The sequence below is a fragment of the Sander vitreus genome, chromosome 18 (genome assembly GCF_031162955.1).
Source record: "Sander vitreus isolate 19-12246 chromosome 18, sanVit1, whole genome shotgun sequence".
In the NCBI taxonomy this organism is placed as follows: domain Eukaryota; kingdom Metazoa; phylum Chordata; class Actinopteri; order Perciformes; family Percidae; genus Sander; species Sander vitreus.
Genome location: NC_135872.1, coordinates 16,440,575 through 16,458,942, shown reverse-complemented (window position 1 = coordinate 16,458,942; position 18,368 = coordinate 16,440,575). Strand labels below are relative to the sequence as shown.

The 18,368-nt window shown below is 41.1% G+C and overlaps 1 protein-coding gene across 2 annotated transcripts; it reads left to right on the top strand.

The window, feature by feature from the left end:
* Positions 1-5,154: 5,154 nt before the first annotated feature.
* Positions 5,155-17,385, top strand: LOC144533643 (phosphatidate phosphatase LPIN1-like). 2 transcript variants are annotated; one of them, XM_078275159.1, is made up of 21 exons: positions 5,155-5,404; positions 7,757-7,960; positions 8,065-8,160; positions 9,804-10,090; positions 10,808-10,867; positions 10,973-11,074; positions 11,173-11,290; positions 11,403-11,688; positions 12,101-12,194; positions 12,995-13,179; positions 13,262-13,355; positions 13,574-13,643; positions 14,281-14,373; positions 14,452-14,513; positions 14,634-14,772; positions 14,953-15,101; positions 15,289-15,375; positions 15,876-16,028; positions 16,192-16,306; positions 16,438-16,541; positions 16,664-17,385. In XM_078275159.1, exons 2-21 carry the CDS (start codon positions 7,769-7,771, stop codon positions 16,887-16,889), a joined length of 2,712 nt encoding a protein of 903 aa, XP_078131285.1. In that variant the 5' UTR covers positions 5,155-5,404; positions 7,757-7,768; the 3' UTR covers positions 16,890-17,385. The 2 variants fall into 2 exon arrangements, with proteins under 2 accessions (XP_078131285.1, XP_078131286.1); XM_078275160.1 differs by lacking the exon at positions 10,808-10,867.
* The last annotated feature ends 983 nt before the right edge of the window (positions 17,386-18,368 follow it).

The following is an 18,368-nucleotide window of genomic DNA, read 5'->3' as shown; positions in this document are numbered from 1 at the left end:
ATATACAGATTATGCAATGGTAATTGCTAGAGATGTTCCGATACCGGTATCGGTATCGGTATCGGCACCGATACTACCTATCGGTATCGGCTCCGATACTACCTAAAACGCTGGTATCGGTATCGGGAAGTACTGGAGTTTATGCACCGATCCGATACCACGTAATAAAGCCCTAAAGAAAATCTACGTTAAAGTAGTTTATGTATGTTCTTTTTCCGTTATAACTGACTGTCAAACTGCATAATAAAAGAACGTTCTGTGGCATTCATGTTTCACAAAGAGTTTAACCTGAGTCAGACCGACAACAAAGATAGAAATCATATCACATCCATACAGGGATAGTAGTATACAGTTCTTAAAACATAATAAAATATATGACACACTGGTATCGGATCGGTACTCTGTATCGGCCCTTATGCAAGTTCAGGTATCGGAATCGGTATCGGGAAGCAAAAAATGGTATCGGACCATCTCTAGTAATTGCTGAATAATATGTATGTTGATGTCCAAGGTCAAGTCTCTATTTGATCATGTGATGAGACGATATATACGATAGATAGTTTAAGCGCAAAATCTGTCAAGACTGACAAACTGAGCACATCTTCAAGCCAAGCGAGCAGTCATGCATTTCAAACATAAAAGCAGCAGTAATGCACTGGGGGCCCGTCGTAACTACCTTACGCCACTGGACACTGTTAACTAATGAGGAATTTACACATTGAAAAAAACTGTCGGGCATTCATGTGGGAAGGGGAGCTCTGTACCAAGGTAATTTGTCGTCTGACTGGTGTGTGTGTGTGTGTGTGTGTGTGTGTGTGTGTGTGTGTGTGTGTGTGTGTGTGTGTGTAACGTCCACTTAACTAACATTCTGACAAACAATGTTAGTTGCCCCCCCCCCCACCTCCTCAAATGCCTAAGAAGTCAGAGGGTCTGGTGGACGACGACCAGTCTCAGGTTTCTGACCAGGGGGCTCAGGTAAATTTAGTCAGAAGCTGTCCACTTGCACACGGCAGTCAGACTCTTGACATGCTCACGGAGTGAAGACTTAAGTTCTGGACTGGATCGGACTTGTGGAGTTTTATACATACATATCTGTTTAGCGGTAGCTAAGACCTGAGACCTGCAGCTGAGATCAAACACATTATGGAATCATGACATCAGCAGAGGATGATGAAGAGTTTGATGAGGCCGTTGAGCGCTATGCCACTGACACCACCTGGAGCTGGGTGAAGTAGTTTGTAAATTCTTTGCATGTGTGGAAGGAAAAGCATGAAATATGGTTAAAAGAGAGTAGGCTACATCTTGATGAAAACAATGGATGTAAAGGTGAAGGATTGTGCTTTTACATGCATCTAGCTGACAGCAGGAATTGAGAGAAATGCACAGAGAGGAATAACCGTGTCCAGGTACATGGATGCAAGTTTGTGTGTTTTGTATCACGACAGAGTAGGACTGAAGACATAAGTTTCCATCATTCAAAATTCTGTTCTGTTTATATTAAATATGAACATAAGTAAAATATCTGACTGACAGCATTTGAGAGTAAGGGGTCCTATAGCTGGGGACATGGGGGGGGGAGACAGGACAGCAGAGATGTGTGCTTCAGTAATCCCCCCGTAAGGTCGGACTGAAACTTTGGAGGGAGAAGAAGGGTGTAAAAAGGGGGGCAAGAGGGGACAGGTTTAAAGAGGGGTAGAGGGATAGCCTGGTGGATGAAGTGATCTTCTAAACCCATCTGTGGTTTTTCTGAGTTTAGGTTATTTTTGGTAAGAAAGGATCCTCGGAAGAAAACAATGTGTGTCATACAAAATGACAATTGCAACTCAGACTCATTAGGTGAGGTAAAGGTTAGGAGATATCTATAGCAATTGTTGAATTTGTGAGCGTATTGCATACATGTATAGGATAGTCATTCATAAATAGGCCTATACAAATTTTTTCTTTCTTTTTTGTGGGATTTTGTGACATGCCACACAATCTTGATTTCAAGGCCTGGCCACATGATTAAGAAAGTTCTTAATCTTGTCTTAAAGCGTAACTCTCGCCAAAATGCAATCTAGAGTCTTCTTGTGAATGTACCCGAGTCAAACTTTCGTTCAAAAGCATAATTAGGACAGAAACGCCACTTTTAAGATTGACCGTATTTTCGTTTTCGGTCAAATGGCCTTTTGAATGGGAGTGCTAGGGGCGCTACTATGATCGCATCAAAATCACAATTTTTTACAGAGTTTACTAAAAAGAAAGGTTTTGAACAACTCACTTTAGCTCTTGTTTTTTCCGCTCGCCGCCATCTTGCGAGTCAAAAAGTGTCTGTGTACACAAACAATGTTCTCAATGCTCGAGTTCATGTGTAGAGCCACTGGTGAGACTTCGGGCAAAGTTTCATGTTGTGTGGAGCCTTCTTAGTGTTTTAAAAATAGTGATTTTGATGTGATCATAGTAGCGCCCCTAGCACTCCCATTTAAAAGGCCATTTGACCGAAAAAAAAAAAAAAATACGGTCAGTCTTAAAAGTGGCGCTTCCGTCCTAAATATGCTTTTAAACGAAAGTTTGACTCGGGTACATTCACAAAAAGACCCTAGGTTGCATTTTGGCGAGAGTTACGCTTTAATCATGTGGCCTTTTGTTGTGACCAAAACATCCTAAACAATATTTGTGGACACTTTTTTTTTTTTTTTTAAATAAATATCCCCATTTTAAATCTTGAGTTATTTAAAAAGTATGTCCATCTCAGTTTCTCCTCCTTTTCACAGTCCACAGCCATAACACAACAATGTTTATCCCAAGAAGGTATTCTACACTTATAATCTCACAAATTAAGGACAAATAATCATTCCTTTTAAGCACCCTATCACAGTTTGGCAGTTCCAGCTCATAATGTTTCTGTCAGAGTCTTATGACTCTCAGGCCAGGATAGCCTGTACCAATCAGAGGCCTTGATATCAACCATGTGTGTTAAAATATTATGCAATGAATTTGTTGAAGCACAGTCAATGGGTCAAACAAACACAGGACTTTCACCTTAGGAGACCCGGTGTTTGTGTCCTACGGCAAGGTTTTTGAACAAATTGTTGCCGTACTACAGTGTGATTGGTGCATAGGAAGCAGTCAGCTCATAGCTACAAATCTATATATCCAAAGTTGTGATTGGCTGTGTGGGACAACACCAGGCAAGACACTCCTTTCGAGGAGGGAGGATGAATTTTTTGGTGCAATGCTAAATAAGGTCAACCTACAGGTACCAAATTAGGCAAATTGTAAGTCTGTGTAGATGCATGTAACAAAAAGTCAAGGGTTTTACAATATCCAAGCAAATAAAACCTGAACGTTTTTTTGTTGAAATATGTTGCTGAGTGGTTTAGTAACAGAGACTTAATGTTAAAGTGTCAACGTGTTTGTTGTAGCCTGATACCGCTCACAGCACTGACCATGCATGTTAAAAATGAAATTGCTATCATGTGCTGTTTGGTGTCAAGAGTACATTGGATGAGCTCAGCTCTTCCTAGCAAAGCAGCTTTTAGAAACACGTCTAAGGGCAGCTGGCTCATATATCCTGAGAGAATCTCAGTGACATAAAGACTGATCTCTGCATGTGTAGCAGTGCCAGAATGGGCTGACCACTGCTAGTGTTGAGTCATAACAATATGTGTCAAGTCTGTACAGCATTATTACTGTTTATACTTTATAATCTGGATGGACATATGATGTCAAAGTTTCAAGCAAGTGGCTTGTACTGTGATGAATGAAACTGAACTGTAGCTGCACAGGGAAGAAGAGCTTCCTTATAAATGAGAAACAAATGCTCAGTATGAGAGACAAATTTGAAGAGCACACTTCATATTTCGTGGGAAATGTCTCATTTTAAACAAGGTTGAATGACAAACCACATGATAGTACGTTTTACATAACATATGCAATGAAAGGAACCACCAATCTATCCATTCATAAAACTGCATAATGTCAGTTGAGGTTGCAGGTTAGTGCAGGGTCAGCAGTCTAATGAAAAAAACTTCAAACTTCTCACTCAACAAACTGGTATTGAAACTAAACATGCTGAACCTGCAAGGTTGTAATTCACAAAAAACACACACACACACACACACACACACACACACACACACACACACAGCCGGAGCAGTGCAGGATGACATTGTACAGTGTGACATGCACTGCTTGCTACTCAAGAAATTATCAACTATTTCAAAGTTATCAGTGGAACATGTCTGTGTTTTTTATCTTTATTTCTTTCACAATAGTGCCACTTGGCATGATTAGTGTGAGCATTTTGAAAGTACACAAAAGTCCCACAAGATAACAACACAGGGCTCAGCGTTGTTAGACTCTGGAGGAAAACCCCTCACAAAGATATGCATTCTTCCTTTTCTGGTTTAGCCAAGAAAGTGTGCTTCATGGTCTGGAAAAACAATTAGATCTAATGCATGCATACACACACACACACACTCTCTCTGGCACACACACACACACACACACACACACACACACACACACACACACACACACACACACACACACACACACACACACACACACACACACACACACACACACGGTGACTACTGGCAACATCGCATGTGCTATCATACAGGGCTGTGATTGGCCTGAAAGATCACCTCACTGCGCCAGACTGACTGAGTGACTTCAAACGCTGACGTAAGCCCCGCAATTTCCCGCCGTCATAGTATAGCAGCTGCTGGATACAGTTTTATTCGGTGCTCTTTAAACTGAGACATTGTGGCGTTGTAAGATGTTGCTATTAATATATCGTTTAACATGTCATATAGGCCTACAGTCTTCGCATGAAAAACAGAATAATATATATAGCCTACATCCAAGATATATATATATATATATATAGTTTTGAAACTACAACTAAGTCAGTGCAGAATTAGTGGTATTCCGTGGCTCTTGTCGCGTAAAATAATAACGAATATAAGCCACAAAACATGCCAAACGCTACTTCCACTTTGAGAATACCAATTTGACGCAACCAGTCAACTGTCTGCAACAATGTAAGCAGCTGTAATTGTGTTGCCACTGTGGCAGCTGAACCGATGCTTTTGGCAACTCAACAGCTCCACGCTGATTGGTCAGCGGGGGTTCGATGCAGATGATGTCATCCACTGACAAGGCTCGCTGAGCTAGACAGAGCGAGAGATACAGAGACGGTCAAAGGGAGAAGTTAGCATCGCGTTGACTTAAAATAGCATTTTTTTTGTCGCTGAAAGGCGGTGATAGCAACTCAAGGCTTTATCAAACACTCAAATATCACCTCTATCGGGAAATTCCGCTTCTATGATGTGCTGTTAAGCTGCCATTCACCGCTGTGGAAACGCCAGTCTCCGTATGTTAAAGGCTGTCCGCATACTCTGCTACTGTATAGAAGGTATGAGCCTGTTTTTATTATAGATTTGACTGCACCTGCCTGTCTGATGATATCTGATTTTCACACAGTTATAGCTACATATCTGTTATGATCAATACTGTATCCTTAAACTCATTATATAGCCTACTTATCATTTATCATTCATTAACATTGTCTATTTGCTCTGTCAGGATGTTACGAGTTAGTTATAGTATACATCTATTGGATTCTTAAATGTATTTCCATTTAAATGTGCGGTTGGGAAAACTGTAGCTGATTGGTGTGAAGCACATATATCTGTCGTGACTGCCTGTCTTTTTTAACTAATAATTCATTACATCCCACTGTAAATTGGGATTGGGGAATGTATAATATTGTGTGAGCCGTAGGTTATGGGTTATGTATGTGTAATATGGTCCTTGAGACTTGGTGAAAGTGAAACAGTCTGTCTATACCTGCAACACATTATCTATTATCTAAGTGGCCCAGCCAGAAGGACAAGGAAATCTTCATAATTGCAGCTTAAACTAATGGCCATACCAGTCACTGGTTTTTAAAAATAGGATTTCCTCAAAGAATACTTTTTATCCACTACCACTCATTTTTGAAACAAAGTAGTTTTCAGACCTCTTCCTCTTTTTTATCTCATCTGTATCTACGTATTTTTGGATAAGGCTGCTCTGCAGCATGTAGCACATAAAAAGTCCTCTGCTTTGAAAATCAGCTCAGGTTCACTCACAGCTCTGTAACTCAATGCCTCAATGATAGGTGAAATGAATGATTAGAGACAGTTAAGGTAATCTCTAAGAGGCATTTCAAGACTCAGCCATCCTCCTCATATTCATCTGCTGCTCTAAAATTAGAACTGTTCTTCTGTAAGGAGCCTGTTCTCTGCTCACATGCTCAAAGGTCAGAGGTGGGGGTTATTGTTCCAAATCTTCCCTGTTGCTGCAATCATTTTGGTGGCCCACTGCCAACTGAGTCGAGTTCAGACCCCCTTGCCTGTTATTAGACAGCTGCAAACCCCAATAAGTCGGGAAAGATTTACAAATGGGATTTATCACGTTGTTTGTTTGCATCATAGAAATGTAAATCATTTAGTCATCATATGATGCCAGCAAGGATGAGGTTGAATAAATACTCTTGAAATGGTTTTAGTTCTTTTCCTTACCTTCTGCATGCTCCTCGTAGTTTGTTTTAGAGTTGAGCTGTCATAACTAGTGGGAAACGTGATCGTTTGAGAGGATACAGAATGATCAATACTAGAATGGAGTTGAGACGACAATGTTAAATGTTTGTTGGATATCAGACAGAACAAAATATTATTTTCTTTTCCAGGCATTTTTTCATTTGAATAAACATTGCTTGTATCAGAAATGAATGAACAGGAAACGAGCGACAGGACTGGTATTGTTTAAAGTCCCTGAAAGCCTGGCTTCAAATCATAAGTGACTGCTCAAAAAAACTCAGATAATCTGCTTCATTAGGACTGCGTGAGTGTGGTTTGATCAGTTTAGACAATTTCAGAAATCTCTAATGTGAAACAAGCAAAACTGTCATAAATTTGGCAGAAAACTGTGTCTTCATGTGGGATGCCCTCAGTAAGAAGCTGATAAGTGTCCAGGGCCTTTAAGGACTACATTACTTTTCTCTCTAAGAGGTCTAAAGTTGTTAGAGAACAATGCAAAGATGAACAATCATCATTCTCAGACTAATGTGTTCAGTCTAGTTTTTGCCTAACAGTATCCCTAACCTTATTGGCGACATTCACATCTTACATGTCTCCAAAAGGCATTCTGCTGTAGTTCCCGTGATGCCTCAGCTCAGCCAATAAACATCATGGAAGGTTATGATCACCTAGCACAGACTGGTCTAATTTGATTTGTCCTTTGACCTGTGTTGCTGAATGAAAAACAGTCAGATAGGATTTCCACACTCATCAGGAAGGCAGGGGAGAAGAAGGTGGGAAGGTCAAAGTGGCAACAGGTTCTTGCCACAGTATGTAGGCCACAGATAGTCCTGGGAGAAACTACAAGTAGGACTGAACAGGAAACAGCCTCCATGTCCTCTTTCTCTAGCTCAAACAACAGATCAGAATATTGGAATAATTTCACCCCATGCCCCTGAGGGAGAGTTATGCGTCATCAGTGGTTTGATTGACAGACTGAAGAATGTCACAGCAGATGCTGGTGCATCAACACCTCCTCTTCTGAAGGTTGACTGAGTTTTAGACAGTATTGTGGAGCTTAGTGATCAGGACTATATTAGGTAGCAAATCTGGACCTTTTGGTATGGATGTAGTTTATAGTTTTAATTGCTAAAGAAATTCTTCTGTCCCGTCTTGTCCCCCTTTCACACTGTTCCTTCCCACAGACCCGTCAGACCATGAACTACGTGGGCCAGTTGGCAGGCCAGGTGTTTGTCCAGGTCAAAGAGCTGTACCGAGGCCTCAATCCCGCCACCCTTTCTGGCTGCATTGATGTCATCGTAGTGAGACAGCCCGATGGATCCCTGCAGTGCTCACCTTTCCATGTTCGCTTCGGCAAAATGGGAGTCCTCCGCTCCCGAGAGAAAGTGGTATGGGCAACTTCCTTTGTTGTTACATTGAGAAAATTGTGGACTTTCAGATGTTTAAAGTCTTGTTTTCCCCCCCTCTTTTGCACCTTTCTCCGGTCCTCCAGGTGGACATGGAGATCAATGGAGAGCCAGTGAATCTCCATATGAAGCTTGGGGACAACGGAGAAGCATTCTTTGTGCAAGAAACAGAAAATGACGAGGTAAGTATGACCATAACTGAGCAGTGAGCGGCTATGTAAGATGCTCTAGTTCAAAGTGTAATACAACAGTTGTTAAATGGCAGACATTGATTCAAATAAAATCAACATTTAAATGAAAACACACATCAGTCTCCACCCTCCTGACACCCTGAAACCCAGACACACCCATGTTTACAACTGAGAAGCGCTATCCAAACTATCTTCCTCAGGCACAGTCATACTGTAGTAGCTTGAACAAGGTCACGCTGTGTGCCAAGTTGGCACAGCGGCCAGGAATTTTTTCCTTTCCTTTTGGCTAACCAGTATTCCTCTGTTCATTAGTGAGTGAATGAGTCCTGAATGCAGCATCTACCAACCCAGGCTTTCCGACCTATACAATAAATGATGGGGCCTAATGACTGACTGACTGAGGATCATCCTAGACTTGAGTTTCCTGGCTAAGAAATTTCCTTTAAGTAGGACGTGTGTAGAGAAATGGTTAAAGGTTGACAATAGATGTAGTAAGAAATACCCTCCTCTTTCTCGAAATCGTTACACTTGTTATGTGTTTATGTTTATGAAGCCCATGAGAGCCATTCAAAACTCTGAAAAAAGTGGCTGTTTTTTTTCTCAGTTATTGGAAAGCTGACTTATTTCAACATCAAGTGTTTTCATTTGGTTTTCCAAGATTTTTGAGCTGCAGGTTGAAAAAGCCAAGTTGTGTGTACTGTCATTATGAAATGTTTCTACGCCATGGTATGCACATGAGGATGTGTGCAGCTGAAAGACACAAACAAGCGGTGAACTACTGAGGCCGGGTGGGGGGCCAGGCACCAACAAGGGAAGTGGGTGATTTATTTTCCCCAGAGTGGTGTCAGATTCCCAGGCCTGGAAAAGAAAGGGGTTGGGGGGGGGGGGATTGTGCCTCTGAACCATTTTTTCTTGGCACAGGGAATAAAAATGGGAGACCACAAATCATATGGTTATCCCTCACTTTCCCCTCTCTCTCTCTGTCTCTCTCTCTCTCTCTTTTCATATGTCTGCACACACATAAACACATTTACACTCCCCCCACAGGACACCCTCCTGGAAAGCCTTTTTATTTCCTAGAAGGAGGTATTATACACAGAACTAAGGAACGGAGTCTGTTTTGGATGGGCTGTTTGGTTTTGCTGGCAAAGGGTCTCTTTAAAGGAGAAGTGGCTGCAACAGTTTGGCAGTGATTGTACACATTTTCCTCGGTTCAAAAAATTGTGCAAAATACTAACAGTAGATTCATGTTCCAGCGGGAGTTATTCCAGATTTCAAAATGTTTCTTTCAACCCCCTTACAGAAATCGTCAGGGTGGATGCCAGAGAAGATATGTTGGATGTAGTATTTTGTATTTTAGTGTTTGAGGTATTATTAGTGCAGGTGGCACAGTTAATTTTTCTTTGGCCTGGATGTGTTTCAAATAAACTGCACAGCAAAGCACACAGGGTTCTTTGTGTTGCTTGCAAATGCACTTAACAATTCATGTGAACACAAACACTTCAGGAATTTATAAATAATAAATGCCCATTTACTTGATGTTAAGTGATTAAAATCTCATCTCAAAACCTAGTTAATTCTCAAAGGCGTTTCATTGATGCATCTTTGCCCTGATTTGATCTAATTTATCACAGGAAGTGGTTCCTTCCTACCTGGCCACCTCTCCGATCTTGTCGGATGGAGCCATTCTGATGAGCTCCTCCCTGATGGGGAAATGCTCCGGGCCAACCATACAAACCCTGGGCTCCTCGGGGAGCACGGGAGAGACTGGAAGTGTGGGGATGAAGAAGAGGAGGAAGAGGAGGAAGAAGACTCGGGCGGACAGCTTGAGGAGAGAGGAGAGTGGGGACTACTCCGAGGATGAAGACATGTTCAGCATAGACATCAGCTCAGATGAAATGACGAAGATGGAGAGCAACAGGTGAGAAAGTGTGGAGAAGGGGAAGGAGGAGATGGAAGAAAAGAGGAATAAAGAAAGCAAAAAGAGGAAAAGCAGTACACGGGACAAAATAAGTAATAAGTAATAATTTGCACTTGAAAAGAGGAATATCTTCACTGTGTGTGTTTTTGTCAAGAAGTGTTTCATGTGCATGCATTATGCTGACATGTGACTTGGCCTCTGGTGTGCAGTGCAGTATTTGATCTAAATCAGACTAGCGTGTGTATAAACGGGTCAGGCATGCAGCTATAAGAGCCATGCCCCTCCCAAACTGTAAGTGTTTAAGTCCATTTATCATGAATGAATACAGCAGCTGTTGTAAATAACTGCTACAAGGCAGATTTATTTCCATCTCTGCATGTGTGAGTGGGATACATTACATCTAAATTCTGGGTAATCTCTACTGTAAAACATCGCTAAGCGTATGCAAGTGCAGTTATTTTTAAAAAAGATGTGCAATGTGTAAACACATTGTTATAATGCTTTGTTATTAAAGGGAATAATCTACCTCAAACACCAAACCACTATTAATCTGCCTTTCTGGTATTTTTTTACTTATTTTAATGTTAACTGTTCGAACCAAACATAATTACAATTTGGGAGTCAAAAAGAAACTCACTATCTGGACTCACAATATGCACATATGTTTAATCATAATGCAGTATTCTAGCTACAAGACATGTTATGTTTTGAGTGCAGGCAGAGTGCAACAAGTTCAGGCATGATCTCTGTGGGTCTGAAATGGGTGAAAAGTGAAAGGTAAATTACATGAAATAAAAGACACAATACATGACGGAAAAAAATGCAGATTAATGAAATGCAATGATATGGTGTACATATACAGTATTTGTTCTGTGTTTTTAGGACTTCATCTCGGGACGTTTTAAGAGATGAGACAACAGGCAGCTCTTTCAAACAGACCGGCATCTACACTCGTTCAGATGGAGAGTGGAGCCCTATTCAGAGGTGCTTCACTCACTCATACTGTATGATGAAGACCGACATGGTATTATTCAGAAGAAACAGCTCTTTAATGGTTGGTTTATCCTCCATTCCTCTCTCAGCCCTGGAAACTCTCGTCCCACCTCTTCCAAGAGCGACTCTGAACTAATGAGCAAGCCGTCAGACAATCAGAATCCAACCATGCACTGGGCATGGGGAGAGCTGCCACAGGCTGCCACGGTAACCAAAAGTTTCCACTGTGCATACATACACAGAGAGAACAACTATATATATATATATATATATATATATATATATGTATTTGTGTTCATTTTAATTCATCCTCTCCTAGCCATCCTTCCTTCCAGTGAAATCCGACCATCAACCAGTGTGCCCAGTATCCATCCCTTTTTCTGAAAGCACACACTTCCGCGTGATAACTCATGAGACGTCTTCAGAACAGTGCGGACCCTGCTCAGAAATATCAGCACTCACACTGCTGATGCCAGAGGAAATGGAGTCCGAATCCGTGAGGATGGAGACCCAGACAGCCGGAGGTGCGGCAGCTTGTATGTCTGACATGGAGGAGACAATGTCTCGTCCACCAGGAAAGACAGACTCTCCATCCAAGAGAAAAGGTAACAGTCAAAGAGCACCAACACAATAAATGTATCATTCCTTTGGGAGTCTTGTTGATCTGACCAGCCATCAGTTCATTGGCTGAGGTTTTAAGCTGTCAGCTGTAGTTCTCTCTTTTGCTGTTTAGCTCAATGGCATTCAGTTTGTGGTGTTAAAATCACCAAAACAATACTTTCTAATAAGGACTTTCTAAATATAATGATAGTTACTCAAAATAACCCAACCCAATCTGCTGGTTTTAAGAAAGCATTTTTTTGGTTTAACACAAACCAAATAAAGCAAAGAAGATGGATGGCTTGAAGAAAACCAATTCAAAACCAAGCTGTCAAATGATTTTGTCACGAGTAAACCCAAGAAAAAAGCAAATACAAGAAGCTGACAATTTATCTCAAAAGTCCTCTCTCTGTGCAGACAAGAGAAGCCGCCATCTTGGTGCTGATGGAATTTACCTGGATGACATCACAGAGCTCGAGCCTGAAGTGGCGGCCCTTTATTTCCCTAAGAGGTATGACAGAGTCCAAACGTATCACATTGAGCTTAACAATACTTAACAAAACCAGTGGTGGAATGTAACTAAGTACATTTATTCAAGTACTGTACTTAAGTACAAATTTAAGGTACTTTTCTTTTCATGCCACTTTGTACTTCTACTCCACTTCATTACTCTGACAGTTTTAGTTACTAGTTACTTTACAAATTAAGATTTTGCACACAAATCACTTGTAGTTTATACAGTACGATATTTTATTATAAAATCAACTACCCAACAATATATAGGGCTACAAGTACGGCTGAAATGATTAGACGATTAAACACAGTTTCTAAAATGTGAGGATTTTTCTGCATTGATTACTTTTATTTGTAATACTTTAAGCACTTTTTCCTGATTATACTTACATACTTTTACTTAAGTAACATTTTCAATGCAGGACTTTTACTTGTAACAGAGTATTTTTTACAGTGTCGTATTAGTACTTTTACTTAAGGATCTGAATACTTCTTCCACCACTGAACAAAACGGGAGCGTGCCTATGTTCCCACATTTCTACGATTTTTTTTCCAAAATTAGGCCCTATGTTCCCACATTTCCTTTTTCATAAATTTGTATCAGATTTTATCCCCCTTTCTCCCAATTTGGTAGCCAATTACACCCAACCTATTATCCAGTAGCAATGGACTACAGATGGAATGTAACCCTAACTCTAACATAGGGCCTAATTTTTAAGAAAATTCTTAGAAATGTGGGACCATTGGGCTGTGGGAACATAGGGCTGACCCCGAAAACAAAACACCTCTCCTCTGAAGTGACGGCGGTGCAGCAGTGAGGAGCATCTCAGACCCGGGCCTCCACAGCAGCAGTCTGTCCCCACAGTCGCTCAGCTCTGGAGGGGACAGCGGGGTGGACAGCTACTGCGACCCCTTGGCTGACATGCCGTCTATCGCCATCTCCTTGTGTGGAGGACTCAATGACAACAGGGAGATCACTAAAGGTAAGATGCTGACTGCAAACGTCATGCACTATGTTGTAAGCTGTGGGAAAAAGGGAAACTGAACATGAAATTGTCCTTACAGAGCAGTTCCATGAGAAGATCATCTCTTACCAGCAGTTTTCGGAAAACCCCTCCATCATCGACGATCCCAACTTAGTTGTGAAAATTGGCTCCAAGTAAGACACATTTGCTAGACAGAGGGAGAACATGTTTGTGTCTAAATATAGTAAAACCAGCAGGCTATAAGCAGTTTATAATCCACTGTATGCTTTACAGATTGAACTGCCACACATTGCAGCAGAAACTGCAGTGTCTGCAGGATTGTTTGGGCTCATAAAGTGTTTTTTGCTACGGTTATGAAGTTGATAAAAATACATTTTGTTTTCTCCCTCAGATACTATAATTGGAGCTCTGCAGCTCCACTTATGCTGGCTATGCAGGCCTTTCAGAAACCGCTGCCAAAGGTAAGAAATTGATACACAGCACAGATACTGACTCAGACCGTGGTTGTGCTACATGACTACACTCCCCCTTTTGAGTGAAACCGGTACTGCACCCTGTATGTTTATCTCTATGCACCTTAAATACTTCTACCTATCATTAGGTTGCATAATGTGTAATCTATAACCTTACAGTCTAAATGTCCTGTTATTGCAGCCTCAGATAGACTTCATGTTGTGTGACAAACATCCACTGAATCTGTTCTCCTTAAACCCTGTCTTCCACTCTATTCCCCTCCCTTCCCATCCCATTGGTGCATCCATCCATTCATCAGTCCTCTTGCCTCCGTTATATTCACTCAGCTTTAGAGTTTCTTCTCTGTTGTCTGACTGGTGTGCTGGGCTACAGCTCAGTACGTCAGTCACTCTTTTGCCTCTTTCTCCTGTTTTTACTTTCTCTACCTTCCTCGTTCTTTGTCCCGTATCAAACTTCCAAGCGCCATACATGCTTTTTTTTCCCCATTACAACCGCAGACACATTGTTGCTTGTGTGTTACTGTTTGTTCATTTATGGTCTGGTTTGGCTTAAGTTCATTTTTGAGTGTTTTTTTTTTACGGTGTTGTGTTTTGGTTGTTTGGGGTTGTGTGTGCTCTACTCCAGGCTGCAGTGGAGAACATCATGAAGGAGAAGATGCCCAAGAAAGGAGGGAGGTGGTGGTTCTCCTGGCGAGGCAGAAACAGCAGCACCAAATCGGTAATTTCTTCTCATCTGTTGCTAAAGTTCCAGTAAATGAGGGAGTAAAGCAGATTAACACTGTTTGTCCTCCTGTAGGATTCCGTCTCTGAGCGTGGGGCCTGTGGCTATGATGAGCAGGCTGGGAAAATGTCAAGCAGGTGAGGAACCCTGAAAACCATTCAATGCCAGAAAATATCCTCTAAGTTAGCGAGCGATCGCACATCCTAACTGACAGGACTAAACATCCTTTAACACATTGTCAACCTGTCTGATGTTAGACTCAAAGAGGAGTCGTCCTCTAGTGATGAAGACCACAGAGCAGCCAAACAGAGCTCTGCCACCATCCAATCAGAGCCTGGGCTCACACCAGGAGGCGTGACCTATAAGAAAACACTTCGACTCACATCAGAGCAGCTGGTGAGGAGTTTGGAATGAATACACTGCAGACTTTGAACTGTTTTATTTATTATAGACATCGTTTTTACCTCCATGTAGTATATCTCATTCTTCCTCTTTCTCTCTCTCTCTCTCCCTCTCGCTCCCTCCCTCTCACACGCACGCACACACACACACACACACATACACACACACAAACAGCTGTCTCTCCAGCTGCAGGATGGTCCTAACGATGTTGTGTTCAGCGTGACCACTCAGTACCAGGGAACCTGTCGCTGTCAGGGCACCATCTACCTCTGGAACTGGGACGACAAGATAATTATCTCTGACATAGATGGAACCATCACCAGGTGTGTGATACATGTGAATACACACATACTTTTACAGCCACCTTTACTATACAGTTTAACTTGATTTGGGGTGAAAATGTATATAGATATGGCCCAAGATGACAGGGTCATCTACAAGCTGTGTGCAGGACATACATTAGCCTGAGGTCACATGTCTCAATGTCATTTTTGTGCTGTGTATTTCCAGGTCGGACACACTGGGCCATATCCTGCCCACACTGGGGAAAGACTGGACCCACCAGGGCATTGCACAACTCTACCACAAAGTCAGCCAGTAAGCACTAATTTATAGGGGTGTGCAAAAATCACGATTCAAGCTCTACCAATTCAAAATCGATTCATAGAATTCCAAAAATCTATTCATATTTTTTAATTTAAAAATATATATATATATATATATATATATTTTTTTTTTTTTTTTATTGTATATCTACTGCAATCACATGGGAAAAGTAACTACATTTACATACTGTGAATTGGTTTTTTTTACTCGAGAATCGTTTTTGAATCGAAAATCGATTTTGAATCGAATCGTGCACCCCTACTAATTTACTAACACAGTGTCAGATGTTAATTGCTTTGAATAGTTTCACTCAAAGCAAAGCATACAAGGCACACATTGCTTGAAAATACTGTATGTATTTTCCACTAAACAGGCCAAAAGAAGCTCTGAAAAATGCTCTGATTTGTTGTCATTAAGTAATCATTATTAATACACATGCTTGTTTTTTCCCCCTCTCTCTTTCTCTCTCTCTCTCTCTCTCTCTCCATCAGAAATGGCTACAAGTTCCTGTACTGTTCAGCTCGAGCTATCGGCATGGCTGACATGACCAGAGGTTACCTACACTGGGTCAATGAGAGAGGCACCATGCTTCCTATAGGCCCCGTCCTTCTCAGCCCAAGCAGCCTCTTTTCAGCTCTGCACAGGTCTCTCTCACTCACACTCACACACACACACACACACACACACACACACACACACACGTTTTCTCCCTTTACTATAGTCATGTAACAATGTGCAAGAAGATGCAGGAGACTTGAGCATTGTCGTACTCGGCTGATTGTTGGTTACATGGTTTGTGTTTGACAGGGAAGTGATCGAGAAGAAACCAGAGAAATTCAAGGTGGAATGTCTCAACGATATCAAGAACCTCTTCTACCCCAACACACAGCCATTCTATGCAGCGTTTGGCAACAGACCAACAGTACGCACACACATATACAATTTGGTTTTTTGGTTGAAACTTAAAGCCATCTTTGCTGTAGATTATTGCCTAAATGCATGTCATTTAGATAAACATCATTTCTAACACTCCATTCTCATTTATATTTGCAGGATGTATATTCCTATAAAGAAGTAGGAGTGCCTCTAAACAGGATTTTTACGGTAAACCCTAAAGGAGAGCTAGTGCAGGAGCATGCCAAGACCAACATCTCATCGTAAGTACTGCATCCAGTTTACATGATATATTCTAGGAGGAAACACCGTAATGACTTCAGAAAAACAAGGCTTGGTTTGCTCATTTAATTCATGTCTAATTGTTACCTCCTCATCTCTTCAGTTACGTCCGTCTGGGTGAGGTGGTGGACCACGTGTTTCCTCTGAAGATGCGAGCCTCCTCCTCAGACTTCCCCTGCTCAGACACCTACAGTCACTTCACCTACTGGAGGCAGCAGCTCCCCGGGTGGACCATCAGGGCACTACACCTCCACAGTCTCCCCGTCCCAGCAGCGGATTACCCGTGGCCTGCTGAGCAGCTCCTAGCAGGCAGAGCACTGATGGTGTGATGGTTACATGTGTGTGATATGAATCTGTAGATGTTTGTAGAAGATGTAGCACTTTGAGATCACAGCGAGAGAGAGAGAGAGAGCGAGAGCTGCTGTGAATACTATTATAACGCACAAGATGGATGTAAGCGCACTTTTATGAAAAGACGGCCTCTGTAGCCTTCTGACTAGATGTATGTATATGAGAAATTATAATAATTTATTCAGGCAGTTTAGCACATATGTTATTTTTGAGTGAGTCTTGACATTATTTAGGTAGCTAAAGGTAGCTTTCTAGGCAGACAGTTGCATTCTGTATCTAACAGATGATATGGCATCTGTTCAAAAGTGCATCACAGAGACACACTGTGCACACATAAGAGAGCAAGTTACTTAAACTTGTGCCAAATACTCAATGTAGAATTTATTTTCGTACTTATACGTATTTCGTTTTTTCAGTCCAGACTGTTATAGATCCTCAATCAGCATGGAAATGCATATATATATATATATATATATATATATATATATATATATATATATATATATATATATATTAAGGCTGTCAAAATAACGCGTTAATTTCGATTAATTAATCTGAGAAAAATAACGCGTTAATAACGCAGATTAATCCATTCCGTTCTAACCACCACTGGACTGTAAAATGAAGGAGGGAGACAAGAATGTGCTGCCTGGATCATTAATTGGAACATTTACTTGTAAAAATCGTCTTCCTGCTAACCCTGGCTACCGAAATCTGGTGCCACTGACATGTCTGCGCTTCTCTCTGATGCTCTGAAACACAAACCCCGCTGCACGTGACGCTAGTTAACACTATACTCGACAGCAGCTAACGTTAGCCTATCGCTAGCTAGTAGCTGGATTAAACACGGTTACAATGCTGACAGCTAACGCTAAACGGTGTAAAGTTTGACTGTGTTTTACTGTAGAGGATTCAACACCGGTATGTAACAACCTGCAGCTGCCGTCGGAGAAACAACACAGACGGTGCGTTCAATGAAACTGGTAAACTACAGCCTCGTGGTGCATTTGAAGTTATTGTAAATGTCCTTTTTCCCATCTGGTGGTTGTTTTTGTCGTTCAACAGCAATTTACTAGTGAAATAAGTTATTGTTATTGTTATACATTATTATAAATCATTTAATTTTGACCATATGGCCTTAGCAATAAACAAGCCGTTCTTTAATGTCACCAACTATTGTTTAGTACCCATTTTTTTTCTTTTCTTTTTTTACTTTCTTAAAAAGTATCGGTTCAGGCACCATTAATTATGTATGCGATTAATTTCGATTAATTAATCACAGAGTATGCAATTAATTAGATTACATTTTTTAATCGATTGACAGCCCTAATATAAATACATGCAGGCTAATTTGACTTTATAGCAACATATGTGTGTGTAATCTAATATTCTGTTTGAAAAAAATCATTATTAGTACGTTACATTAAAATGTATTACAGAGCACAATGACTGAATGA